This window comes from Nerophis ophidion, linkage group LG09 (assembly GCF_033978795.1).
Source record: "Nerophis ophidion isolate RoL-2023_Sa linkage group LG09, RoL_Noph_v1.0, whole genome shotgun sequence".
NCBI classification, from domain to species: domain Eukaryota; kingdom Metazoa; phylum Chordata; class Actinopteri; order Syngnathiformes; family Syngnathidae; genus Nerophis; species Nerophis ophidion.
Window position 1 is genome coordinate 24,445,363 of NC_084619.1, and position 26,440 is coordinate 24,471,802.

The following is a 26,440-nucleotide window of genomic DNA, read 5'->3' on the forward strand; positions in this document are numbered from 1 at the left end:
TGAAAGAAAAAGTGAGAAAATCTTACCTTCATCTCTCTTTGAGGCCTCTAGGTGACCAGTGAGGCGGTCCCGGGGCTGAAACGGGTTTCAAAAGATGTTAAGACATGACAACCTCCGTGCTACAACAAAACAAGAGTTACATGATGACATCATTTATTCTCCTCGGATGCACTGGAAGGAGAAACAAAACAAAAACCTGGGCGGTGGACTCACGCTTCACGCTATCATCACAACAACCCATCTTCTTTTGTTTCTTCTTTCAGACTGCAACTCCAAATGCCAAAAGCAAAGTGTGATGTCCTGTCAAGAAACCCCCCAGGCAACAATGTCGCTATTGCAAAGTAAGATGATCACTCTTATTCGCAGAGCCCCTAAAGCCGTTTATGTAATGGCCCGTATGTGTGTTGGAGTCCATCAGTTAGCCTTGTGGCAATGAAGGGCACACATAGCCATAGTCTCCGCTACAAATGCAGCGAAAAATGTTGCAGTCAGGATCGGAGTGGGAGCAAAGTGCAAACACACACATACATATATACATACACACACACACACACATACAGCGTGCTGTCTGCACCGCACCGACTCCCTTCACCAGATCCGCGGATGACGCCATTTCTAGTGCCGACAGTCGGTTACCATGTAATTGTTGGGAAATTTTGCAAAGCAGTTCGATCAATGCATCTGCACCCATCTCCCCCCAATATGGAGGATATCGTCCATGAAAGCACGCTGACCCTGATATGCTTCCTGGTTTTTTTTTTCTTTCCTCGGCTCAGCGCTGCTCGCTTACGAAAATACAGCCATGACTGCCCTGGATTTTTACATGCTACATGTCATTCGAAAGGGACACTAAAAAGGGACGCCAAGTTGGGCAAAGCAATGAGGGAAAAAGTCACTTTCACGCCATGTTCTCCTGAGCGACATGTCTGACAAAGGAAAGCCCGACAAACGGTTCGCAACAAGGTCAACTCATCGGGCGAGGGTGACTTGGAATATGTAGGGCGACAACTGAAAGCCTTAAAAGAGAAATAACGTTAAAATGATGGACATGTAAAAAACGGTGAGAAAATCGTCCACTTTGCACCGTCAAGCCAGGCTGGCGGAGCGGGGGAGTTTCTTCACACAAGCGATGACTGGTGTGGCACAAATCACACTCCGACACCGCAAACCACCGCTAGCCATGACAATTAAATGTGAATTGTAATCATTACATGGATGTGTTGTTGTTATGGTGTGGTTTTATTTTCACTTTGACGCCGATGGCAGCGAGCTGTGCAATGGACGTGGATTCCTCCGCTCAACAACACAACACTGGTGCTCCCCGGCAGCCTGGGAAGTATTCGGACCTAACCGTCCGCTGCTAGAACCGTCTTCACCGCCTAACTTTCTTTGCCGTCAAGCTGACCGACTTGTTTTCGCCGTCCATTCATTCCACTGGATAACAAGTTAGCAAAAACGCAGGGAAGCAAGGGAGTGGGGGGGGGGGGGGGGGGGGGGTGTTTAAAATAGCCATTCGCTTTTGTCTTACCTGCACTGTCAAGTTGCACAATGCGTCCGTTTTTCGACGAAAGTGTGTTAGTAATCCATAGGGACATTTAAATGGACTCTCCAAAAGGGTTTTGGTCGGCCCCAGGGTATGGTGTTGGATAAAATGGTTTTCGCAGAGCGCTGCTGTTTTTGCCTTGTTGAGAAGCTTCTCTCCAGCCTGGCTTTCTCACACCCGTCTCCCCGCCTCCTGAGTATGATTGACGGCCACGTTGGTTCCGCCCTGTCGTTTTAGCGCCATCCGATTGGACGATAACATAAGAGGACCCGCCTTACCTCCACACAATTGGTCCATTGTGAAGAAAAAGTAACCATTGCAATCCAAATGAAATCAAGTACTGGCTACTTGTCACATATACAGAACAAACGACTCTCCCAGATCTAATTTACAAAAAAATACATCGATGCGTTCGATTCGAGTCGAGCGATGTCCCGATATGAAAACGTTGTTTACTCGCCATTAGATTACGAACCGGAAGCAGCTATCGGGTAATGTGGGTGTATAAATGCAACACACACTGATCGGCTTTATAAAACACCACCCACATTCTCCGCGCATGCTCAGTGCAGCTATAGCTGCTAACTTTTCTGACAGTCACGTAGATCATCCTCACCGTTCGGAGACAAACATTGCAAACAATTCCGTGAGTTGGCTCGTAGCAATAAGTGATATACACGATAGTTGTATCTATTGCCCGAGTCTAAGGTCTTACTGTGGCGAAACAAGACACTTAATGCGCGACGGAGGCTAGTTGATGTTGGCATGCTAACACTACCCACCTAGCCGTGTGTGGCTAAGAGGAGTAGCCAGTCATTGTGACAGCAGAGAGCCGAGGTAGGTGGAGATCAACGAATGCACATTGCATCTGCTGTTAAGTACACTCCAATAATACATCATTTGATTGTGCATGTTTCCATTAGATAAATCAGCACTATTTGGACCCTAAATTCAACTTCTGAAATTCATTCTATATGTTAAATGTTTACTATAATAATAATACCTGGGGTTTATGTAGCGCTTTTCTAAGTACACAAAGTCGCTTTACATGTGTGTGGGGGGAGGATTAAAAACAACTTTATTAGAAAAGAAAACTAAGATAAGCAAGCAAGGTGGCGACTTGTCCAGGGTGTACACCGCTTTCCCCCCGATTGTAGCTGAGATAGGCGCCAGTGACCCCAAGTGATTGATACTTTTATTAGTAGATTGCCCAGTACAGTACATATTCCGTACAATTGACCACTAAATGGTAACACCCGAATAAGTTTTTCAACTTGTTTAAGTCGGGGTCCACGTTAATCAATTCATGGTACAAATATATACTATTAACATAATACAGTCATCACACAAGTTAATCATCATAGTATATACATTGAATTATTTACATTATTTACAATCCGGGGGGTGGGATGAGGAGCTTTGGTTGATATCAGAACTTCTGTCATCAACAATTGCATCAACAGAGAAATGTGGACATTGAAACAGTGTAGGTCTTATTTAGTAGGATATGTACAGCCAGCAGAGAACATAGTGAGTTCAGATAGCATAAGAACAAGTATATACATTAGAAGTACATTTGAGTTGTTTATGATCCGGGGAGATGGGATGTGAATGGAGGAGGGTATTAGTAAAGTGTTGAAGTTGCCTGGAGGTGTTGTTTTAGAGCGGTTTTGAAGGAATATAGAGATGCACTTACTTTTATACCTGTTGGGAGTGCATTCCACATTGATGTGGCATAGAAAGAGAATGAGTTAAGACCTTTGTTAGATCGAAATCTGGGTTTAACGTGGTTTGTGGAGCTCCCCCTGGTGTTGTGGTTATGGCGGTCATTTACGTTAAGGAAGTAATTTGACATGTACTTCGGTATCAAGGAGGTGTAGCGGATTTTATAGACTAGGCTCAGTGCAAGTTGCTTTACTCTGTCCTCCACCCTGAGCCAGCCCAAAAGGGAATAAGCGGTAAAAATATGGATGGATGGAAGCAAGAAAAGAAAAATAATAAAGAAACACTAAGGGCAGGGTCAGTTTGGAAAGGCTAGTGTGAAGAAGAGGTGAGTTTTTAGGGTGGTTTTGAAGGGAGGGAGGGAGGGGGCATCTCTGATGTGCCTGGGGAGAGCGTTCCAGAGATAAAGGGCAGCTACGGAGAAGGCCCTGTCGCCCCAGGTTCGGCGCCTGGTCTTGGGGACTTTCAGGAGGCCGGCATCACTGGACCTGAGGGGACGGGACGGGACATGTGGCTGGAAGAGGTCAGAGAGGTAGGGTGGAGCCAGGTTATGGAGTGCCTTGTAGGTGGTGAGGAGTATTTTAAAGGTGATTCTGTATTTGACAGGCAGCCAGTGGAGGTCATGAAGGACAGGTGTGATGTGCTCTCTGGAGCGGGTTTGGGTGAGCAGGCGGGCAGTTGAGTTCTGGACATATTGCAGTTTATTGAGGGCTTTGGAGGTGATGGCCCAGAGCAGGGGTCTCAAACTCAATTTACCGGGGGGCCACTGGATGCAGAAACTGGTTGAGGCTGGGTCGCAAGAAAAGATTTCTTAACAAAATCTAACATGCACTTTTTAAAGAATTCACCTTATTTGAACGGCTTTCCCGCCCAAGCAACATATTTGACAACTCTCGCGATCATTCCAAGAAACGCCCGAATATCAGGGCCCCTCCCGACAATCTCTCGGGGCAATCATTCTTTTGATTTTCACTCGGACAAAAATTTCAAGGGCGTGCCGTGATAGCGCTGCTTTTTGCATCCTCTACAACCTGCCGTCTTGTCCACTTTTCAACAATGCAAACAGAATGCTAGCACAGCCACATATATTATGAGGCTTCTGCAGACCCACGGAGGTGACTGCAAGACATACTTGATCAGCAGCCATACAGGTCACACTGAGGGTGGCCGTATAAACAACTTTATCACTGTTACAAATATGCGCCACACTGTGAACCCGCATCAAACCAGATTGACAAACACATTTTGGGAGAGCATCCGCACCGTAACACAACAGAAGAAATACCCAGAATCCATTTCAGCTCTAACTTTTCCAGGCTACAATAGGGTGTAGGGTTGGGAGGGGCAGGAGTATATATTGTACATCAAGGTGCAAGCCACATAATAACGTCCGCGTGTTTGAGACCCCTGCCGTAGAGGATGCTGTTGCAGTAGTCTATCGGGGATGAGATGAAGGCGTGGATGAGGATTTCGGCAGCAGAGGATATGAGGGAGGGCCAGAGACGGGCAATGTTTCTGAGGTGGAAGAATGCAGTTTTGGTGATGTGGTTTATGTGGGGGAGGAATGAGAGGGTAGGGTCGAAAATTACACCTAGATTGCGGATGTGGGTGGAGATAGTGACAAGAGAGCCGTCGATGCTTAATGAAAAGTCCTGAGTGGAGCGAGTGAGGGAGTCGGGGCCAATGATGATTATTTCAGATTTGTTACAGTTGAGTTTTAGAAAGTTTTTTTGCATCCCGGTTTTTATGTCTGTGAGGCAGGTGGTGAGGGTGGAGTGGGTGGCGGTGGTGATGATCGTGGTGGAAATCTATAGTTGTGTGTCGTCAGCATAGCAGTGAAACTGAAGGCCGTGGTGGCGGAGGATCTGACCGAGGGGTAGGAGGTAGATGGTGAAGAGTAGTGGGCCAAGTACTGAGCCCTGGGGGATGCCGTTGGTGACTGGGGCAGTGGAGGAGGTGCAGTTGTGAGTTGGGTGGGTGATAGTAAATCAATGGAAATATTTCACGTATAATTAATTATGATAGTTCAATAGTTATTCATGTTATTGAAATGAAGAATTGTATTCAATTTGGTTAATACACAACTTTAAATAAGATAATACAGTATTACTGGTCTTATTTATTATTAATATAAAAAAATGTACCACTTTTAATCAATGGCTTAGAAGCTTAAATTGCTTGATTTTTTTTATTCAATGGAAGTCTTCATATGCTGTTTTCTCCAAAAACTATTTTTGTGGTCTTTCATGTGTTACTACATGGTAAATCATGTGATGTGCACCAAACATCCTGTCATGTGATCAGTAGTGATGGGTTGATGAGGTTTCGTGTATCGTTTTGACACATTGCAAAACTGTATTGATACTGTGTCAATACTGTGTCACTAAATACTGACATCTGCTGGACATTAAAAAAACCCTACAGGCAACCTATGGACCGACTCAACTGACACTGATTTTATGAGCTAGTATATAAAATAATATAAACCAAGTCATTGTATTTCATTTTAGGATCATTTCATATCTTCATTTAAATAAAAATGTATTTTTATCTTTTTTAGATACAGTGAAATAATATGAACATGATTGATTGATTGAAACTTTTATTAGTAGATTGCACAGTTTGGTACATATTCCATACAATTGACCACTAAATGGTATGCAAATGTATTATAACATGGAAATCTAAGAGAACGTGTTGTGAACGAGGATACTTGTGGACTGGGAATTTTTTTATGTTTTTATTTTTTTACATGTGCTCTGAATACGTACTGTTGATTGATTGAAACTTTTATTAGTATATTGCACAGTACAGTACATATTCCATACAATTGACCACTAAATGGTAACACCCGAATAAGTCCATGTTAATCAATTCATGGTACAAAGGTAATGGGTTCGAGCTGGATTTGAACAAGTGCCCAAGGAACTATGCATGAACAACTACAGTCCTCTCTACCAACTGAGCTATCGAAGAGATTGTTTTGTTACCGCTTTTTAATGTAACCAATAGGATGGTTGTGTGGGTGGGACAATGCTAGAAACTTTGAGAGAACAGGATGAAACGACAAAGAAATGAACACAAATACCTTTTTTTCTCGATATATGATCAAAATATTCCCACACGGTGGAAATGATCTCCGACGACTATAAATGACAAATGATCAACGACAGAAGTGCGGCGACTCTGTTGGCAGCAGCATCTTGTTGACAGATGCGCTTCCTTATAAACACAGGTTGGCGCGCATGTGCCAGTGCGACACAGTTCGCGTATCGGTCACGTGACTTTCTAAGAGCGGTACGCGCACCGACACAGGGTTTCGCTCTATGAGCTCGACGCATGCGCCGATGCATCTGTGTTGCCGGACCCATCACTAGTGATCAGTTAGTTTACATTCATTTCAATTACTTATAGTTTACTTCATTAAAAACGCTCGCAAAATTCTGGCAAGACAGTGTGCATGTGTGTTCTAAATTGCATACATAGTCTACATACAATGTGGCGCAGTTGGGAGAGTGGCCGTGCCAGCATCCTAAGGGTTGCTGGTTCAATCCCCACCTTCTACCAACCTCGTCATGATCCGTGTGTCTTAGAGCAAGACACTTCACCCTTGCTTCTGATGGGTCGTGGTTAGCACCTTGCATGGCAGCTCCCGCCATCAGTGTGTGAATGCGTGAGTGAATGTGGAAATGGTGTCAAAGCGCTTTGAGTTTTCTTCCTAAGGAAGTGTACTGTAAATGAAAATGATTGAGAAGCACTGAGTTAACCCAAAATGCATGTTTTGCGGATGTGGGAGGTAGCTCGAGTATCCAAAAATAACCCATGCAAACACAAAGCGAACATGCTAACTCCACACATATACAGCGAGACAATACATGCTAACCACTAGCGATGGGAAGGCAGAAAACTTAAATATATGCTCACAACTTAAAGCATACCAAAAAGCAGAGACAGACTGTATCTCATAAAAAAAACGTAAGTAAAGGTTAATTTTATGAGGCAAACTACATGTGATGTGCACGTTCACAGAAATAACGTGATGTTATGTAATCATTACACTGTAATGTACTACTGAACTATATTGGTAGCGCACAGCTGTTATATGTCAGCCCATATATTCATTTAGTGTTGTGCCCTTTTTTTAAAGGATTGTTGTTCTTTCCCTAAATGTCAAGGCCCCATTTTAATGAAAACGTTTCAATATTTTCCCCTCTCTATAAGATTTGTGTGAAGTTTTGAATCAAAGGAATGGACCTTGAGCCAGAGGCAGCCTCAGAACGAATTCTCCTGGAGCCATACAAATACTTGTTGCAGCTGCCAGGTGAGTAACTGTGTCTGTGCTGCAACCCCCTCATTGTTTTAGCACTGACACACCACACTCTGTTCACTAAGAATTTATTGATAAAACATGGTAAATCTCCTGACGGTCAGTGTTACCGCTTCAAATCAAAATCAACGTAAAATTGTGATTAACTCCACTTTGATAAACTCAAGGATGAGTGATGTGTAATATAATCTGTGGTTGTTTATTTTTTTTAATACAACTTGGGTGAGAAGTTTTCAGTGTGTATAACTACTTTTGAACACATTCAACAATATCGTGGTTATAACTGTGATACGAAATGTTCTTATCGTCACATCACGACAAGAAAGCGTGGCTTCCAAAGTAGATCTTTATGAGGACCTGCTGCTAACACCTACTGTATCTGTTCTATTGAATTTACTAAACATCTGTTATCAAAACAAATGGGCGGATATTCTTTTACGGAGTTTAAAGTTAACACTAGACTCATACCCCATTAATATTAACGCATAAACTAACCAATACTTTACATTTTTGCCTCCTCAGGAAAGCAAGTGAGGACAAGACTTTCCCAAGCATTCAACCACTGGCTCAATGTTCCCGAGGACAAACTGCAGGTAAAATCATCTAACTAAATAACTTTTGTTCAAAGGGGACTGCACTTTTTTTTTTTAATTTTGCCTATCATCCACAATCATTATGAGAGACATGATGATGGATGTTATTTTTTTAATGGTTTCTAAATGTTAAATAAATGCGATCAAAAGTCTGCTTAGAATGTAGCCTATGGAATTCACTCAATTCTGCCTATAAAGCCCTTAAAAAAACATCCAAACACCTCCATTAGGGTTTTATATACATGATGTAAGTATGTATGTAATGTAGTAACGGGCACATTTATAATAACATTTAATATTTATGTATTTTGATAATGTTAAATATACGCGCGGCACATTGATTTAAAAAACGCATCATAACATTTGTTTTCTTTACTATTTATCGCAGATTTCATGAGAGCCAACAAACATAAAAAAACATCGCTTACCATACAAATTCTTATGTCATCAGTATGCCAACTGCTGAATTCATATATTCCCATTTGGATGAAAAATGACTCATAATTCTCACAGAAAAACGTGGTACAGTGCAGGGGGAACCAAGTGTCTTTTCATGTTATTATCACCAGTTCTGCGTCCTAAATGGCTGTCATTGTGTACCAACTTGTCGGATTATATCCTCAGCCATCTACTTTTCAGGTGAGAGGCATGATTTATGATCTATAATAAACTTCCAGGGAGCAAGGAAGCAGCAGACCACTTGATGATGTAAACATTGGACACATGGTAGTGATCAGGGTGCCACTTAAAATAGTTTGTCTGCGTTAGCGCTTATAACAATATCACTAATTCTTGGTTAATATTCAAGTAGTTGGGCAGTACAAGTACCTGGGAGTCCACTTGAACAGCAGACTGGACTGGAAGGACAACTGCAAAGCTGTTTACAAGAAGGGCATGAGCAGACTCTTTTTTTCTTGAGGAAGCTTAGGTCCTTTAATGTGTGCAGCAAGCTGTTGGTAATCTTTTAACAGTCTGTTGGGGCCAGTGCCCTATACTTTGCTGTGGTTTGTTGGGGGAGCAGCACCAGCAAAAGGGACTTAAACCGGATTGACAAACTGATCCAGAAAGCCGGCCAGACTATTGGCACGCAGTTGGAGGCTTTTGTGTCAGTGAGGGACAGGAGGACACTGGACAAACTGCTGGCCATCATAGACAATCCTACCCATCCACTCCACCAGACAGTTGAGGGACAGCGGAGTTCCTACTCCAACAGGCTCCTTCAGCTTCCTTCCCACAGTGTCCAATTCAAGATCCCCTTCATTCCACACTCCATCCAGCTGTATAATCACTCGCCATACAGCAATAGATGATATCTCTCTGTTATCTGACACCTTCTATGTTAGCTACCTCTCTTTGTTTATAATGTCTTTTTTTCTGATGGATCTACTCTCTATTTTATGCTGCAGCTATTACATGTACTGTAATATTGTACATGGTAATTGTTATATAATGTATATATGATATAAACATATACTATATCAGTATATACCATATACTGTGCATATATTATGTAAATATTGCATAGGTTATACCATATTTCCTTGAATTTCCGCCGGGGCGCTAATTAATTTAAAACCTCTTCTCACTCTGCGCCTACCAAAGGCATGCGGTAAAAGTAAGCTTGCGCTGATTATTTTAAAACCTCTTCTCACCAAAGGTATGCAGTAAAAAATTGAGTGTGATGTAAGCGTGGACCTTAAATCCTACTGAATAGCTATTAATCTTCTTCCCTTTATGCGATTTCAAATTACCGGCATTGAAATCAGCCTCCTCCATTTTGAAAATGATGACAGGGGAAGTGTCACTCATAATGTCGCGAGTTTGACCAGGCGGTAATTTAAGGCAGGCGCGTACTATATGCTCTGCAGCAATTCAAGGAAATACGGTATTTTATATTGCTTACTACGGTACATTTTTAGTCTATTTTATACCTGCATTGTCCTGTCCATCCTTGCACTTTCCGTCCTTTGTAACTGAGCTACTGTGTGGAACAATTTCCCTTGTGGATCATTAAAGTTTGTCTAAGTCACAAAATGGAAATGTAGTATTATTGGCACTTATTGAGTGGTTATTTATTGGATTTTATAGGCAGGATAGAGGGCCTTCAAAAGGCTCTGCTGTAAGCAGACTTTTATTTACGCGTATTTAATATTTAGAAAGCATTTTTAAAAATCCATTTGTCATGTCTTTCATAATGATTGTAAACAATTGGCAAAATTCCCCCAAAAAAGTGCAGTTCCCCTTAAAGATCAAGTTGATAATACAATGGAAAACAATATCTTATTTGAGTTCCAAGTTTTAAGCAAGTCATTAACTTGCTTAAAACTTGGTGACAGTAAGTGTAGTAGGAATTAAATGCAAATTTTCAAAGTATTTGCAACAAAATAGCAATACAAGGTACAGATAGTAAACACACCCATAAACAATTTTGCTTAGTGCAGTAGTTACATCTGCATTTACTTTTCCTTAGTTTAAACCGTTGTTTAAACAAAGGGGTTAAGTTATTTTTGCATTTTGTTGGTGCTGCTGTATCTGTGTGACATGTCGCGCTGGTATTGTGAAGACTCAATCAATCAATCAATCTGAAGTGTGCGTGTGACGGAAAAGGTGCCAGTGTGACGACATGAGACGTGACTGTTGTCAAAGACCGTGCTTCTCAATTCCCTTGTTACTGTCTGTGTTTTCTGCCGGCTGTCATCTGATTACAAACCATCGGTTACAAAAACAAGCTTATGTACCTTTTTGGATGACAGCGCTGATCTTGTTTTTCTACAAACTACCTCTAGTTTGTATGATGTTAGTTGGCGAAATGAAGGACATCTTGTAGCACTTTGTCTTCACTTATAAGTGTCTTGCGTTCCGTGGCTATCCATTTCGAAAAGGCATTGTTTAATTAATCTGTAGTGAACGCAGATAAACTCAGCCAGCATAGTTTTTTGTCCTCTGTTTGCTGTCATGTAGCATTCATGGTACCTACAACATCCCCACGTTCATGTTTCGCTTCAAGATTCTATTTTAAGCTTTATGTGCACCGACGATAAGAAAGCTTGTTGCTGCAATACAAAGTAATTATCTCAGTTAAGTTCTGATGAAGTTTGTTTTGAAGGGTGCAAAGCACACCGCTTTAACTATAGTCACTCTGGCGTGTGACCTCATCACTCCCTGTGCATTGCGCACGGCTGCCTTCATTAATTTTCATTCATTTATGGTAACGCAATATCTTTTTTTATTACACACGCACATATACATATTTTCTACAAATTGTGAAGGTTACTAAAATAGTGACTTTTGTCAAGGTGAGAACCAATTAATATACATTGATTCTCATAGGGAACTCTGCTTCATTATACAAACGTTTTGCTTTACATACCATGTTCAAGAACCAAATAAGTTTGTAAATAGTGGTTCCACTGTATTTTATCAGAGAGATGTTTGCAAAATCCCTGTATCTCCAGCAGCTATAGTATAAAACTAGAGCTGCAGCTATCGATTATTTTAGTAATCTATCAAATAGTTGTTTGTTTTTTTGCGTAAGCTGATAAGACACACTTTTATAGCCTCGTTTCTTATTTTAGGGATAATGCTAAACAATGATTTTTTTGGTTATCATAACCTTTCATTAAATAAAGCTAATAAACATTGAAATTGCATTTAACTTGTTGATAAAAAATAAAGATTAATAAAAATCATGTGTAGCCTAAAATCGGTTAATAAATCTAAGAATTAGGGCTGCACAATTAATCAAATTTTAATCGGGATCACGGCTACCACAATTAAATGAGGGGGATCATCGGCAATATTAACATTTAAAAGACGCGCCACTACCTGTACATAATCACAATATACAAACCCCGTTTCCATATGAGTTGGGAAATAGTTTTAGATGTAAATATAAACTGAATACAATGATTTGTATATCATTTTCAACCCAAATTCAGTTGAATATGCTACAAAGACAACATATTTGATGTTCAAACTGATAAAGATTTTTTTTTTGCAAATAATCATTAACTTTGGATTTTGATGCCAGCAACATGTGTCAAAGAAGTTGGGAAAGGTGGCAATAAATACTGATAAACTGCGTGAGCAAATAGTCAGAGTTTAAGGACAACATTTGTCAAAGTGCAATTGCAAGAAATTTAGGGATTTCAACATCTACTACGGTTCTTATTATCAAAAGGTTCAGAGAATCTGGAGAAATCACTACACGTAAGCAGCATGGCAGGAAACCACCATTCAATGACCGTGACCTTCGATCCCTCAGACGGGCACTGTATCAAAAACCGACGTCAATCTCTAAAGGATATTACCACATGAGCTCAGGAACACTTCAGAAAACCACTGTCACTAAATAGAGTTCGTCGCTACATCTGTAAGTGCAAGTTAAAGCTCTACTATGCAAAGCGGAAGCCATTTATCAACAAAATTCCGAAACGCCGCCGGCTTCTCTGGGCCCGAGATCATCTAAGATGCACTGATGCAAAGTGAAAAAGCGTTCTGTGGTCTGACGAGTCCACATTTCAAATTTGTTTTGGAAACTGTGGACATTTGTGTCCTTGGGAACGAAGAGGAAAAGAACCATCTGGATTGTTATAGGCGCAAAGTTCAAAAGCCAGCATCTGTGATGGTATGGGGGTGTATTAGTGCCCAAGGCATGAGTAACTTACACATCTGCAAAGGCACCATTAATACTGAAAGGTACATACAGGTTTTGGAGCAACATATACTGCCATTCCAGCAACGTTATCATGGTTGCCCGTGCTTATTTCAGCAAGACAATGCCACGCCACGTGTTACAACAGCGTGGCTTCATAGTAAAAGAGTGCGGGTACTAGACTGGCCTGTCTGTAGTCCAGACATGTCTACCATTGAAAATTCTGAAGCCTAAAATACGACAGAGACCCCAGGCTGTTGAACAACTTAAGCTGTACATAAAGCAAGAATGGGAAATAATTCCACCTGAAAAGCTTAAAAAAATATGTCTCCTCAGTTCCCAAACGTTGAGTGTTGTTAGAAGAAAAGGTGATGTAACACAGTGGTGAACATGCCCTTTCCCAACTACTTTGGCATGTGTTGCAGCCATGAAATTCTAAGTTAATATTTTGGAAAAAAAAAAAAAAATTATGAGTATGAACATCAAATATGTTGTGTATATAGTGCATTCAATTGAATATGGGTTGAAAAGGATTTGCAAATCATTCTATACCGTTTATATTTCCATCTAACACAATTTCCCAAATCATATGGAAACGGGGTTTGTAAAAAGCACAGAACAGCTCCATTTCAAAAAGAGATGTAAAACAAAAGCAGTGAACAGAAGACAAAAATGATAAATAAATTCACAAGCAATGTTTGTAAACAGTGGAAGTCACTGGTTTTTCAGCACCTACAGTGAGCAAACTCTTCCAAGAGATGGCGCCATAGCACAAACACACCTTTCTGTTTAGGTTCTGCGGATGTCAAAGTATTCCGATTTAAGGTGTGATGCATGAAAATGCATGTCGTCATCATCAGATCGTTTATTCAGGGTCCATGTACACAGTAACATTCTAATTCAAATAATGATCAGATTAAATAAAGGTTGTCCATGTGTACATGGCTAGTGTTAATAGCTGCAGTAACTATGTATCCATGATCAAGATACCTTGATATCAAAAGTTATTTTGCCTTAGCTCTTAAAATAACTATTAGTTAATATGCAGGTCATGGCATGTAAATGTATTTTTGGCGGTTTTTGGATGCATTTTTGAAAGGCTTTTTAGGCAAAATAGAATGATCCCATTAGCTACGTTGTTAGCCAACTCTTGCTAGATGTTTTTTGGGGGGGTTTTTTTGCAATTTAAAATGCACAAAAAAAGAAAGACGTGTTTTTGTCTCACATTGGATTGTAAATGACATTTCGAAAGGAGTCAGTCCAATAATGCAGTGGTTCTCAACCTTTTTTCAGTGATGTACCCCCTGTGTAAATTTTTTTAATTCAGGTATCCCCTAATCAGAGCAAAGCATTTTTGGTTGAAAAAAAGAGATAAAGAAGTAAAATATAACACTATGTCATCAGTTTCTGATTTATTAAATTGTATAACAGTGCAAAATATTGCTCATTTGTAGTGGTCTTTCTTGAACTATTTGGGAAAAAAAGATATATAAAAATGACTGAAAACTTGTTGAAAAATAAACAAGTGATTCAATTATACATAAAGACTTCTACACATAGAAGTAATCATCAACTTAAAATGCCCTCCTTGGGGATTGTGATAGAGATCGATCTGGATTCATGAAATTAATTCTCTACATTTCTTCAAAACAAAATAAATCTTTAACAACAATATTTATGGAACATGTCCACAAAAACACTAGCTATCAACACTGAATATTGCATTGTTGTATTTTTTTTCCACAGTTTATTAACATACATTATTTTGTTGAAGTGTTATTCAATAAATATATTTATAAAGGATTTTTGAATTGTTGCTATTTTTAGAATATTTAAAAAAAAAAATCTCACATACCCCTTGGCATACCTTCAAGTACCCCCATTTGAGAACAACTGCGATAATGACTGTAACCTTCTGCAGAGGTCCTGAAAAAGGACAAACAGGCATGTATTTATACATTTCCTGTGCAACTTGCACACACTGGGCTAAACTGATTGATTTATTCGAGTGGTACTAACCAATAAGCTGTCAGCTCATTGTCCAGCACAGCTCTTAAGGATATTAAGAGTGAGGCTTTAACAGTGTACTGTAGCACAGCCACACTTACTGGAATCAGTTTCACTCACCCCTCTAAACTTCACTCTCATCCGGGTCACAGCGCCTTTGTAACCGTGGTCATCCTGCAGAGTCTAGTCCTGTACATGCTGGGCTTGAACCACAGTCCACAAATCCTCATGATTGAGAGTGACCTAAAAGGCACGTGCTGTCAACTCTTTGTGAGTACAGCTGTTGGGAAGTGAGGTTTAGACAGCATCCCATGCATGTGCATTAAAGGTAGACTACATCCTGAATTGGTTTCAAATCAAAGGGTGCTCAGGAACAGGATATAAATAATGTGTTTAAGTGAGTTAACACAAAGGCGACATAGGCGGAAGTCAGTCAGGTTGTTCACATGTTGCTAAGCCTTTACTCACTGAGAATTCTCACAGGCTGTTTGGTGCAGATGGAGCACACAGACTTTGTGTGTTTTTGGGCATCAGCAGTGTCGCTGCAGGTAAAGCCACAGTTTCAATCGATATTCGGACTTATTTTTGTATTAAACCTGCCATAGCCTATATACAGGACCGAAGCAGTGTGGGTTCTTGACATTACGGCACAAATCGATAGTATAACAGCATTTGAAAATGGCAATTTTATTGCTGTCACTGTGCTTTACAGCTTGATTGCGCTGGTCAAATTCTGTACCATAAATCTGAACATTTTCACCTGTTTGAGGTTAAACACATTCAAGATCAAATGTATAGCTGTCAATAAAACGGTATAGCTCAACTGCGTAACACAATTATCGGACAACTTGAGCTGGCTCCTTCAGCTTCTCTGAGAAGGCAGAACTTTATTACGCATTACATTCAACTACAACCCACTATTTCTATTCAGAAGTAATGACAACATATGATGTTTACCTTTTGAAGTGTTTAACTCTTGTTTTGTTTTGATGAAACCATCTTAAGAGTCAGCATTATATTTGTCTGTTGCGAAGGATTGGAGCCGCACATTAATTGCATTGCGCACACTACAAACGGAGCTAGCTTTGGTGTTCCCCGCGCCAAGGGGAGATGCACGGTCACTTTTCTTTTTTTGAGTTCCACAGCCAGCGTGATTTGTGTATCTCCAAGCAGAAACGGCTAGTCATGGAAGTGAAGTGAATTATATTTATATGGCGCGTTTCTCTAGTGACTCAAAGCACTTTACATTGTGAAACCCAATATCTAAGTTACATTTTTAAACCAGTGTGGGTGGCAATCGGAGCAGGTGGGTAGGATGGCGGAAGCGGGGATCGAAACTGGAACCCACAAGTTGCTGGCACTGCCACTCTACCAACCGAGCTATACCGCCCCTGTCATGTCTTGGATACCAGGCCACGACAGAAATGCACTGTCTTGTTCCCACCGCAGCAAGATGCTACTGCACCACCTGACATTTAAAAAAATACATGCATCATTGGTACTTTACACCTGCAGTATCGGAGATGCAGAAGGTGCCGCAAAGCACCTCAAAAAATACATATTTAATTATATTTACTTAATTTTAACTTGAATCGTTTTTAATTGCAGTCTTTATTTGTGGAAAAAAGTTCAGGTCCTTCATGCATGCAAAGTTATAAAAGAACTCAAAAGTGCACCTGCATTATTTTGTGACTCAGCCAAATGAAAATATATTTGCTGTATATGACATATAAACATTGTGATTGTAGTTTTCCTAAAAGCAGTGGTGGTGTTGTTCCAACACTACCACTCTACATGGCAAATTAATATTCAAATCATGTCTGAACTCATCTTGTTCTCGTGAAACCAATATATTGTATCATCTTTTAAGATGGTTTTACCATCATAAGCCGGATTCACATATATTAGTTCTCGGGACGCAGTTCTAAGAACTACCACACCCGAGTATAGTTATAGGAACTACCCTTCCCTTTAGGGACGTTTCTTTTTCACATTTGCACGTGGCTGGGGATGGTGGGGACATTGGTAAGAAACATGTGTGACGTATATCCGCCTGCGACCCGTGACGTATTACTTGAGCACCTCATCCACCACTGCAAAACAACCAACAACCCACCCGCAAAAAGTGAACAGAGAAACAACACAAGCAATAATTGAGACCACGGCGGCTACTGTGTTCAGGATCGCCTGCTTGCAAGGAATAACAACTGGTGGTAAAATTTGCATCTAATAACGTTAATGAAGGAGCACACCGAGGGGCACAAGGAATCCAGCAACATGTGATATTACTTTGTTTCATGGAAGACGAAAGGGTAGCAACAGGCTGCAGACGTCTATTATTGTTGTTGGGTTTTTATCAAATAAATTTCCCCAAAAAATGCGATTTATACTCCAGTGAGACTTATACTCCGAAAAATACAGTATTTTTAATTACCATATGTGCTGATTGTATAGGCCTATGTATCCTATAAGTAAACAGTCCAGGCGGTATTTGACTTTTAGTATTGAGTAGATTATAATGTGTGAATATTTTAGACGTTATGCATATTCTCGTTGTATTTCAGATGTTGCTGCAACTCATTGCACAACACTACTCGCCGTCCATCTGGGTTCGGACTAAAGTAGAAGACTGGTGGATAAGGGTTGTCCCCAGTTTTACCAATGAGCAGTGGATTGAACATTTAATTAATAAATTATCCATATATCTCTGGCCATGTCCATTTTTCCTGCTGCGATCTAGAAAACAACGCTGGAAAACTTTTTAAAAATGGCGGGTCTGTGTGGTGGCTAGGAGAAGCGCATATCGTCAGTTCAACAAAACATCGACGTATTTTAGTTCCTATGGGACTCGGTTTAGACCCTGCCTCACAGTAGGAGCAAAAATGGTTCTAGGATCTGAGGGCCGTAATCCTTAGTTCCCTTATGTCAGAACACGACGAAAAACTGCCCCGGGGACTAAATAGGTTATACAAACTCCAAAAAGTCCTTAGAGTCGGAAAATGACTATCCACATATGCTTTAATATTATAACTTTAACTTTATAACTTTTCTGATTTATTAATACAGTGGTTCTCAACCTTTTTTCAGCGATGTACCCCCTGTGAACATTTTTTTAATTCAAGTACCCCCTAATCAGAGCAAAGCATATTTTGGTTGAAAAAAAGAGATAAAGAAGTAAAATACAGCACTATGTCATCAGTTTCTGATTTTTAAAATTGGATAACAGTGCAAAATATTGCTATTTTTCAGTGGTCTTTCTTGAACTATTTGGAAAAAAAGATATACAAATAACTAAAAACTTGTTGAAAAATAAACAAGTGATTCAATTATAAATAAAGATTTCTACACATAGAAGTAATCATCAACTTAAAGTGCCCTCTTTGGGGATTGCAATAGAGATCCATCTGAATTCATGAACTTAATTCTAAACATTTATTCACAAAAAAGAAATCTTTAACGTCAATATTTATGGAACATGTCGACAAAAAATATAGCTGTCAACACAAAATATTGCATTGTTGTATTTTTTTCACAGTTTATGAACTTACATTCATATTTTGTTGAAGTATTATTCAATAAATATATTTATAAATTAATTTTGAATTACTGCTATTTTTAGAATATTTAAAAAAAAAAATCTCACGTACCCTTTGGCATACCTTCAAGTACCCCCATTTGAGAACCACTGTATTAATACATTGATCACCATACTTAAAGGAGGATGGGCCCATTGGCAACACTAAAGATTGGCCCTAGCGTGTCAATGGGAGTGTAAATGCTTGTTTCTGTGTTCTCCCTGTGATGAGGTAGCCAATTGCCCAGATACCCTGCCTTCCTCCCGTGGGACAAACGGTAGAAAATGGATGTACGGGTAGATAACTAAACAATCTTTGTGAAAGGGATTTTCTTACATTATCATATTACATCAAACAGTTTAATGTTTTGTTACTAATAGCAGGAGGGTGAAGAAAAAAGATGCTTTTAAGGCACAAATTACTTTTTTAGTCAGTTCACACAATCAGTATTTGAATTTATTATTGTATTATCTGGTAAGAATGTAGAACTTGCCAATAAAGGCAATACATCTGACCACGTATATTTCATCAAATAAATATCTCACTGAAAGGCGCGAAAGTACACCTGACAATTGATTTTCATCAAATGAAATGTGGATCTATTTAGGATTCATTAGATTTTATTGAGCATCGCCCTGATGAGCTTTACACTGCTTAAACGTCACTGGGTTGTGATGAAAAGCAGAGAACAATCTTGATGCCTTATTTACAACAGTCTTCTCTCTTTTGAAAAAAATAACCACAATTGTTTTTGTGACCACTACAATTCACTTTTTTTTATTGATGTGTACATGAATTTTTAATGTATCCAATTGGCAGCGCTTCTGTAGATTCCCAACATTATTATTACATGTCACATTTCCTGGCTGCTCCCTCGCTTTGTGTTCCTCTTCATATTGACATTTCTCTTTGCGCTTCATGTGACCTATATTTGTTTGTATCACAAACAAATTTGACTTTAGTCCTCTGCGACATGCCTTCTAATTCCAAACGGGAGTGAATTATGGCTCAATGTGCTCCCGCCCCCCTCCGCCTCCCCGTGTGGCGGCTCAGTAAACTCCCGCTGAACCCATCATGCAGACAGAGCGCTCCTCTTGCCATCATTAGTGTTTTGCTGCCAAGAAGTCGCCGCCATGGAAACTACTGTGCCTTCAGATAAATGGAGGTAGTGAGCATGGAGTATCAGTCATTTGAGCATCTACTGTACATTAAACGTAATGTTTGTGATGTTTCCACCCTGCAGTCCATTAGACAGTTTGACTGTAGTTAATTGATTATATCAGTGGTTCGCAAACGTTTTTCACCAAGTACCACCTTAGAAAAAACTTGGCTCTCTAAGTACCACCACAATGACCAACATTAAAATACAGTAGCGTAGTGCAGTGGTCCCCAACCTTTTTGTAGCTGCGGACCGGTCAACGCTTGATAATTTGTCCCGCGCTCCGGTGGGGGGGGGGGATTTTTTTTTTTTTTTTTTTGCTTGTTTATTTTGTCATTAAAAAGGGAGGTTTTTTTGTTTGGTGCACTAATTGTAAGTGTATATTGTGTTTTTTATGTAGATTTAATTAAAAAAAATTATTCTGCGGCTCGGTGGTTGGGGACCACTGTTGTAGTGTACCTAACTTTTCATTTAAAAACGAGGCAGATATTTGTTTAACAGGTATATTTCATATTTTGGCCACTGTAACATTACACTGTTTGAAAGGTAAAACTGTATTTGAATAGGAAAATAAAACAATGTACCTTGATCAAGTGATTCTTTGTGGTACCACTAGTGGTACATGTACCACAGTTTAAGAATCACTGGTCTAAACTACAGTTGTCCAGTAACCGCATCCACATCCTGCTCACTCACTGGGGCATGTTTTTTTAAATGGTGGTGTTGTTTGGGGCTTGATATATGTAATGATGCCTGTAGGCTGTTTGATAGTCATTGTTTTTTTGGCATTAGTCAGTTTTTACTTTAAAACTCTGCTTGTGTAGCCAACAAAAAGACCGCTAATTGTTATTACCGACTTCCCCTTGGTATACTGCACTCGTCTACATTCTTAACAGATCAGCATTTATGGGTTTGCCAAAAAGAAACTTGCACCATCAGCAAATCGTGGCGCGAAATCAATGAGTACTTGTGGAGCAGTGAAGGCACGGGCAGTCTTGCTAAACGCATTCCAAAGTAATTGTGTTATCTTTGAGTCATTTATTGATGTGAGTTTTGGTTTTACTGTGGCAGCATAGCTTGTATATACACCAAAAATTCAGTTAATGTGAGCCCCCAACACTGCTTTTTGATGAGCAGTTATTGGGAGTACAGTTTGAAGTCAACAACCTTCTAATTTGTAGCTAACTCGGTGTCCTCACATGCAAGTGGCCTGCCAAGGTTTCAGGGTGAGTGAAAGGTTGTTTGGCGGCCTTGGCCATCTGCCTAACCCACAACGCTTTCCTTTGTGCACCTTGGCCCCTCGCAAACACTTATTTTTACCAGTGGGCACAGGAACACACACACGCTTTACAGTAAAGTCATTATTATTCCAATGTGGAATAGCGCTGCAGGATTAATCGACATCATATTGACAGCAAGGTTTTAATTAGCGCGATAATCCTATTTATTGTTTTTTTTCCTCCGCCCTTCGTCAGCAGTTGAGTGGCAGACATCTTCACCAATCAGAATAGCTGAGCCTCGCGTTTATCTCTCACTTCAAACAAGGAGAAAGAGGTCTCACTGTGTGCATCGCTCTCAGCACTTAAACATGTGTGACAGTAGAATTAACTGAACACAGTAGGACTTCTTTTCAGTCATTCAAATCACAATCTTTGATGGACGTCGTGGCACAGTTGAGAGAGTGACTGTACCAGTTACCTGAGGGTTGCTGGTAAGGTACGGTTCAATCCCCACCTACCAACTTCGTCACGATCTGTGTCTTTGAGCAAGACACTTCACCCTTGCTCCTGATGGGTCATGGTTAGAGCCTTGCATGGCAGCTCCCGCCATCCTTGTGTGTGTGAATGGGTGAATGTGGAAATATTGTCAAAGCACTTTGAGTAACTTGGAGGTAAAAAAGCGCTTTACCAGTATAACCCATTTACCATTTTTATTGGTGGGCAGAGAGTTAGAGTACCAATGATTGTCACACACACTAAGTGTGATGAAATTTGTCTTCTGCATTTGACCCATCCCCTTGTTCACCCCCTGGGAGGTGAGGGGAGCAGTGGGCAGCAGCAGTGCCATGCCCGGGAATAATTTCTGGTGATTTAACCCCCAATTCCAACCGTTGATCCTTAGTGCCATGCAGGGAGGTAATGGGTCCCATTGTTATAGTCTTTGGTATGACTCGGCTGGGTTTTGAACTCACAACCTACCGATCTCAGGGCGGACACTAACCACTAGGCCACTGAGTAGGGCGCCAGCTTTACACACACAAGAAGCACACGTACAGACAGCCTCCCTACTCGCTACTGAGAAGTGTCGCAAAGTAAGAAAAAATAAGAGGGAGAAGATACGATTACAAACCAAAGTATTTGTATTGTTGTGGTAATATTTCAGCTTTAAATTGGATGAGCATTATGAACACATCAACATGGATGAACGAGCGAGTGATAATGTGATAGCAGTAAACATAGATAATATCCGGTCTCCTTTTTCCAACTGAGAAAAAAATTATGCTAAATATTTATTTAGGTAACTATTTTGCCTAAAGAAATTAGTCAATTTTGCTTTCATGTATATATTTAGTATAAAAAAGCTATTTACCTTCCAATTACAGTACAATAGTAAACATTTCTACAGTTATGAGAAATATTAGTCATGTCAAATGGTTATTTGTATTAAATATTGAAATAACATACATATTAAACACTATAGTTTAACTGGTTATGTCTTCAGTTAAATAGCATGATGTAAGCAAAAGCGCTCCGTCCGTCTGTATTACAAAACATGTATTTTTGAAACATTGCATATTGTTCTGTGTGGCACCTTGAGACAAGAAGATATGGATTGACGGTCTCAAAGTAACATGTCTTCCTTCACTCGTTAACAGCAAATTTAATCGCAACTTGGAGAGAAAAATCCAAATTAGATTTTTTTCCTCAAAATCGTGTCCCTGACTCTACTCACCATATTAGGATACCCACAAACTACTTGTAAGTGAAGTATATAAGCACATTGTGCTAATACAACAGATGTCCTCTCAAGGTTCTTACACATGGAGCAGTGATTTAAAAACAAACTGAACTTCACGTAAGAACTATAGCAGCAAAGGCAAGGGAAAAGTGTTAAACTGTATTAAGTGTGCTTTGTAGAAAACTGATTGGAAAGTTGTCCTAAGAGTAATATGATTATAAACAGGGTTTTATTTATTTCAACATGTGTATTCACTTGCATATCAACTTTACATGTGTGCTTAGGCATTACAGATGCAAAGGATATTGTGAGGGAGTGTAAGGCATCCAATTAGGAAGGTACTTTATTGAAAGGCCTACTGAAACCCACGACTACCGACCACGCAGTCTGATAGTTTATAAATCAATGATGAAATATTAACATTGCAACACATGCCAATACGGCCTTTTTAGTTTACTAAATTGCAATTTTAAATTTCCCGCGAGTTTCTTGTTGAAAACGTCGCGGAATGATGACGCGTACGTGTGACGTCACGGACTGTAAGGAAATATTAGCGCTGTACCAAACACGGCTAAAAGTCGTCTCGGTTCATGGCGTATTTACACAGTATTTTGGACATCTGTGTTGCTGAATCTTTTGCAATCTGTTCATTTAATAATGGAGACTATAAAGAACAATGCTGTTGGTGGAAAGCGGTGGATTGCAGCTGTTTTTAACACCGAGACACAGCTGGTGTTTGTTTGTTGTGAAGCGGAGCGGTCAAGCGAACATGTTTTCTCTACGTCAACCAGCATGTTTTTGGATGGGGAATTGTGATATATATATCTTACTGGAGACATCAATGGATTATTTGTCGTCCTGCAGCAGCTGTCATATCAAAAAAAGCAGCTGTGAGCTTGGCTCCTCGGCTTCTCTCTGAGACACTGCGTGTTCACCGCAGCCATCCGACCTCGAGGTATATCTTTACAATCTTTAAAATCTCGCTAAAACACTATTAAAACAATAAGCAGATAGAGGATCTTCCAGAATTATCCTAGTAAATGTCTAAAAACATCTGAATCGCTCACAATGCAATCACATTATTTTTTTATTTATTTTTTTCTAGTCCTTCGCAATCAATATCCTCAGCCACGAATCTTTCATCCTCGCTCAAATTAATGTGGAAATTGTCGTTTTCTCAGTCCGAATAGTTCTTTTTGTTGGAGGCTCCTATTATAAACAAAGTGAGGATCCCTCACATGGGTGACGTCCTCGTCTGCTACTTCCGGTACAGGCAAGGCTTTTTTATTAGCGACCAAAAGTTGCGAACTTTATCGTCGATGTTCTCCACTAAATCCTTTCAGCCAAAATATGGCAATATCTCGAAATGATCAAGTATGACACATAGAATGGACCTGCTATCCCCGTTTGAATCAAAAAATCTCATTTCAGTAGGCCTTTAAGGGTATTCTGGATTAACTATTCTCTTACAGCAAAAAAAAGTTTTTAATTTACATTTTTTCTGCAGCGTTAATTTTGCCATAATAAAACAAATTATTAGGGTTACGGCACTTGAACTAAAGAAAAATACATGCACTTGTGGCAATAATTCTGTTTTGGTGGAAGTCTACACTCTAACATTCTCAAAACTCTAACCGAATATGTTTGCAAACAATACTGTTATCTTTTCTTAATACATTTGAAATACTTCGAGTAATCTTGTATTTTTGAAGAGGTAAAGAGGTGTTGAGCCCGACTTCCAGTCCCACCTGTTCTTTTTCTCTCAGGCCCTCAGATTAGCCTTGTGTGAGTGAGCATGTAAACATGGCGCCCTCTGCTGTTTTCCAGCTGCAGTTCATCAACAAAACAATATTTGTATTGTCAGAGATACAAGGAGCACCTGATGTAAACCTTGCTGTAATGTTTATGTTGCAGGTCAGGTCTGGTGAATAAATAATTATTGTTAAAAAGGGCCACTTACCTGGGTATCCATTGTGTTGTTTAGGTGATCATCGAAGTGACGGAGATGCTGCACAACGCCAGCTTGCTCATAGATGACATTGAAGACAGCTCCAAGCTGCGGCGAGGCTTCCCCGTGGCCCACAGCATCTACGGCATTCCTTCAGTCATCAACTCCGCTAACTACGTCTACTTCTTGGGTTTGGAAAAGGTGCTGACGCTGGAGCACCCAGAGGCTGTGCGCGTCTTCACACGGCAGCTGCTAGAGCTGCACCGCGGCCAGGGCCTGGACATCCATTGGCGAGACACGTACACCTGTCCCACCGAGCAGGAGTACCGCAATATGGTGCTGCAGAAAACTGGTGGGCTCTTCGGCCTAGCAGTAGGCCTAATGCAGCTCTTCTCCGACTGGAAACAGGACTTGAAACCACTCCTGGACACGCTGGGCCTCTTCTTTCAGATCCGGGATGACTACGCCAACCTAAACTCACGCGAGTACAGCGAGAACAAGAGCTTCTGCGAGGACCTAACAGAAGGGAAGTTCTCTTTTCCCACAATCCACGCCATCTGGTCACGCCCCGAGAGCACCCAGGTGCAGAACATCCTCCGGCAGCGCACCGAGAACATGGACATTAAACGCTACTGCGTGGACTACTTGGAGAAGGTGGGCTCGTTCGCGTACACCCGTCAGACGCTACGTGACCTGGAGGCAGAGTCCTATCGACTAATCAAAGAGTTTGGGGGGAACCCTCAGCTTGAGAGCCTGGTCAAAATCCTTAGCCACATGCACCAGGAGGTGGACACAACAGGAGAGTCTAACTGTGAGCTGCAGTCCAACCAGGACAACTGAACTCTGTTTCCTGCATACCAAATGAACATAGTGACGTTGTTAATGTAGGGAAATGCAAATTTAGCACATGCAATCATCGATGAAGTCATTAGTCCATTTGCTTCTAAATGTAAAAAGTTCCAGTGGACCACATTTAATTTCCTTCCTCATCAACAAACACCATCAAACATTGTGCAAGGTTTTAAAGCACTTTGAGTGCCTTGAAACTGGGAAGGTGTTTTAATAATAAAGCCCATTTGCCGATGTCTTGAGTGCTGAAGTGACATGTTGGTCCTTATTCATCACTCATGTCTGTCTACTTGTTACGCAACATGCACTACTGCTACTGCCTGTGTGCATTGATTCCTCACAGAATGATCACATTTACTTCATTTCATCCCTTTCTGTATTATGTTTGTCATTACATGCATTTGTATCTACTAAATAAAGACTTCATAAATCTTAAACTGTCATGTTTTGCTGTTGTTAGCTTTCTTCACTGACATTTTAAAGCCCCAGCCCAGTTGGATTTCACTAGCACTATGTATTGAGCATTTTGGAGCCAATAACTCAAATGTCTTTATTGCCTACTAATGTATTTCTAGTATTGAAACATGTACACAAACTAAGATGCAAACGAAACCTAAATATTGAGCGTTTTTTAGTTATCTGCAGCGTGCGTGGCTCTCGTATTTCCATATTCAGCAAGTAAAGAAATGGCAAAAACCTTGAGTTGATTTTCACACAAGCTGGTTGCTATGGACATGGCTGCTGCTTGATGGCAACGTTTGTCTGAAGTACAAAGCTTAGGTCATCCAACTCTTGCTTTGTCATTAAATCAGATAGTGAGTGGCAGTGAAGCCTTTGTTTACCCTCTAACATTCACAATGATTCATAAATGCATTGACTCATCGCTTTAACTTTTAATTTGCAAAATGGTGACAGACACCACTTATTGGTACTTTGAAGAAGCAAGTGTGACAAAATTCTAAATATTAACAGGAGTCAAGCTGCCTTGAGTCCATGACAATAATCAGAGCGTCACACAGCTCATTTCTTTATCAAGGATGCTCAGATTAATTTTCTCCACTCACTGTGCAAGTAGTGCTTTGGAGCAAAGTGTGGTGGTGTTTGC

The 26,440-nt window shown here is 40.3% G+C and overlaps 2 protein-coding genes across 3 annotated transcripts in view; one reads left to right on the plus strand and one right to left on the minus strand.

The window, feature by feature from the left end:
- Window positions 1-2,014, minus strand: part of arid4b (AT-rich interaction domain 4B) — a 123,738-nt gene extending 121,724 nt beyond the window's left edge. Inside the window, exons 1-2 of one of the 2 annotated variants that reach the window (XM_061910625.1) lie at window positions 1,529-2,014; window positions 27-75 (exon numbers count right to left, since the gene is read on the minus strand). In XM_061910625.1, the coding sequence (XP_061766609.1) occupies window positions 27-32 (6 nt within the window). In that variant the 5' untranslated portion in view covers window positions 33-75; window positions 1,529-2,014. The remainder of the gene's footprint in view (window positions 1-26; window positions 76-1,528) is intronic. The other variant, XM_061910626.1, reaches the window with a different exon arrangement.
- ggps1 (geranylgeranyl diphosphate synthase 1) lies at window positions 1,996-25,772 on the plus strand. Its single transcript, XM_061910627.1, has 4 exons — window positions 1,996-2,380; window positions 7,487-7,586; window positions 8,115-8,185; window positions 24,523-25,772. The coding sequence occupies exons 2-4, from the start codon at window positions 7,514-7,516 to the stop codon at window positions 25,324-25,326; spliced, it is 948 nt and encodes a 315-aa protein (XP_061766611.1). The 5' UTR covers window positions 1,996-2,380; window positions 7,487-7,513; the 3' UTR covers window positions 25,327-25,772.
- Window positions 25,773-26,440: the final 668 nt, after the last annotated feature.

Coding starts and splice junctions, on each gene's coding strand:
- ggps1 (XM_061910627.1), top strand. CDS start 7,514: ATGGACCTTGAGCCAGAGGCAGCCTCAGAACGAATTCTCCTGGAGCCA. Junction 7,587..8,114: donor ATACTTGTTGCAGCTGCCAG/GTGAGTAACTGT, acceptor TTGCCTCCTCAG/GAAAGCAAGTGAGGACAAGA. Junction 8,186..24,522: donor TTCCCGAGGACAAACTGCAG/GTAAAATCATCT, acceptor TGTGTTGTTTAG/GTGATCATCGAAGTGACGGA.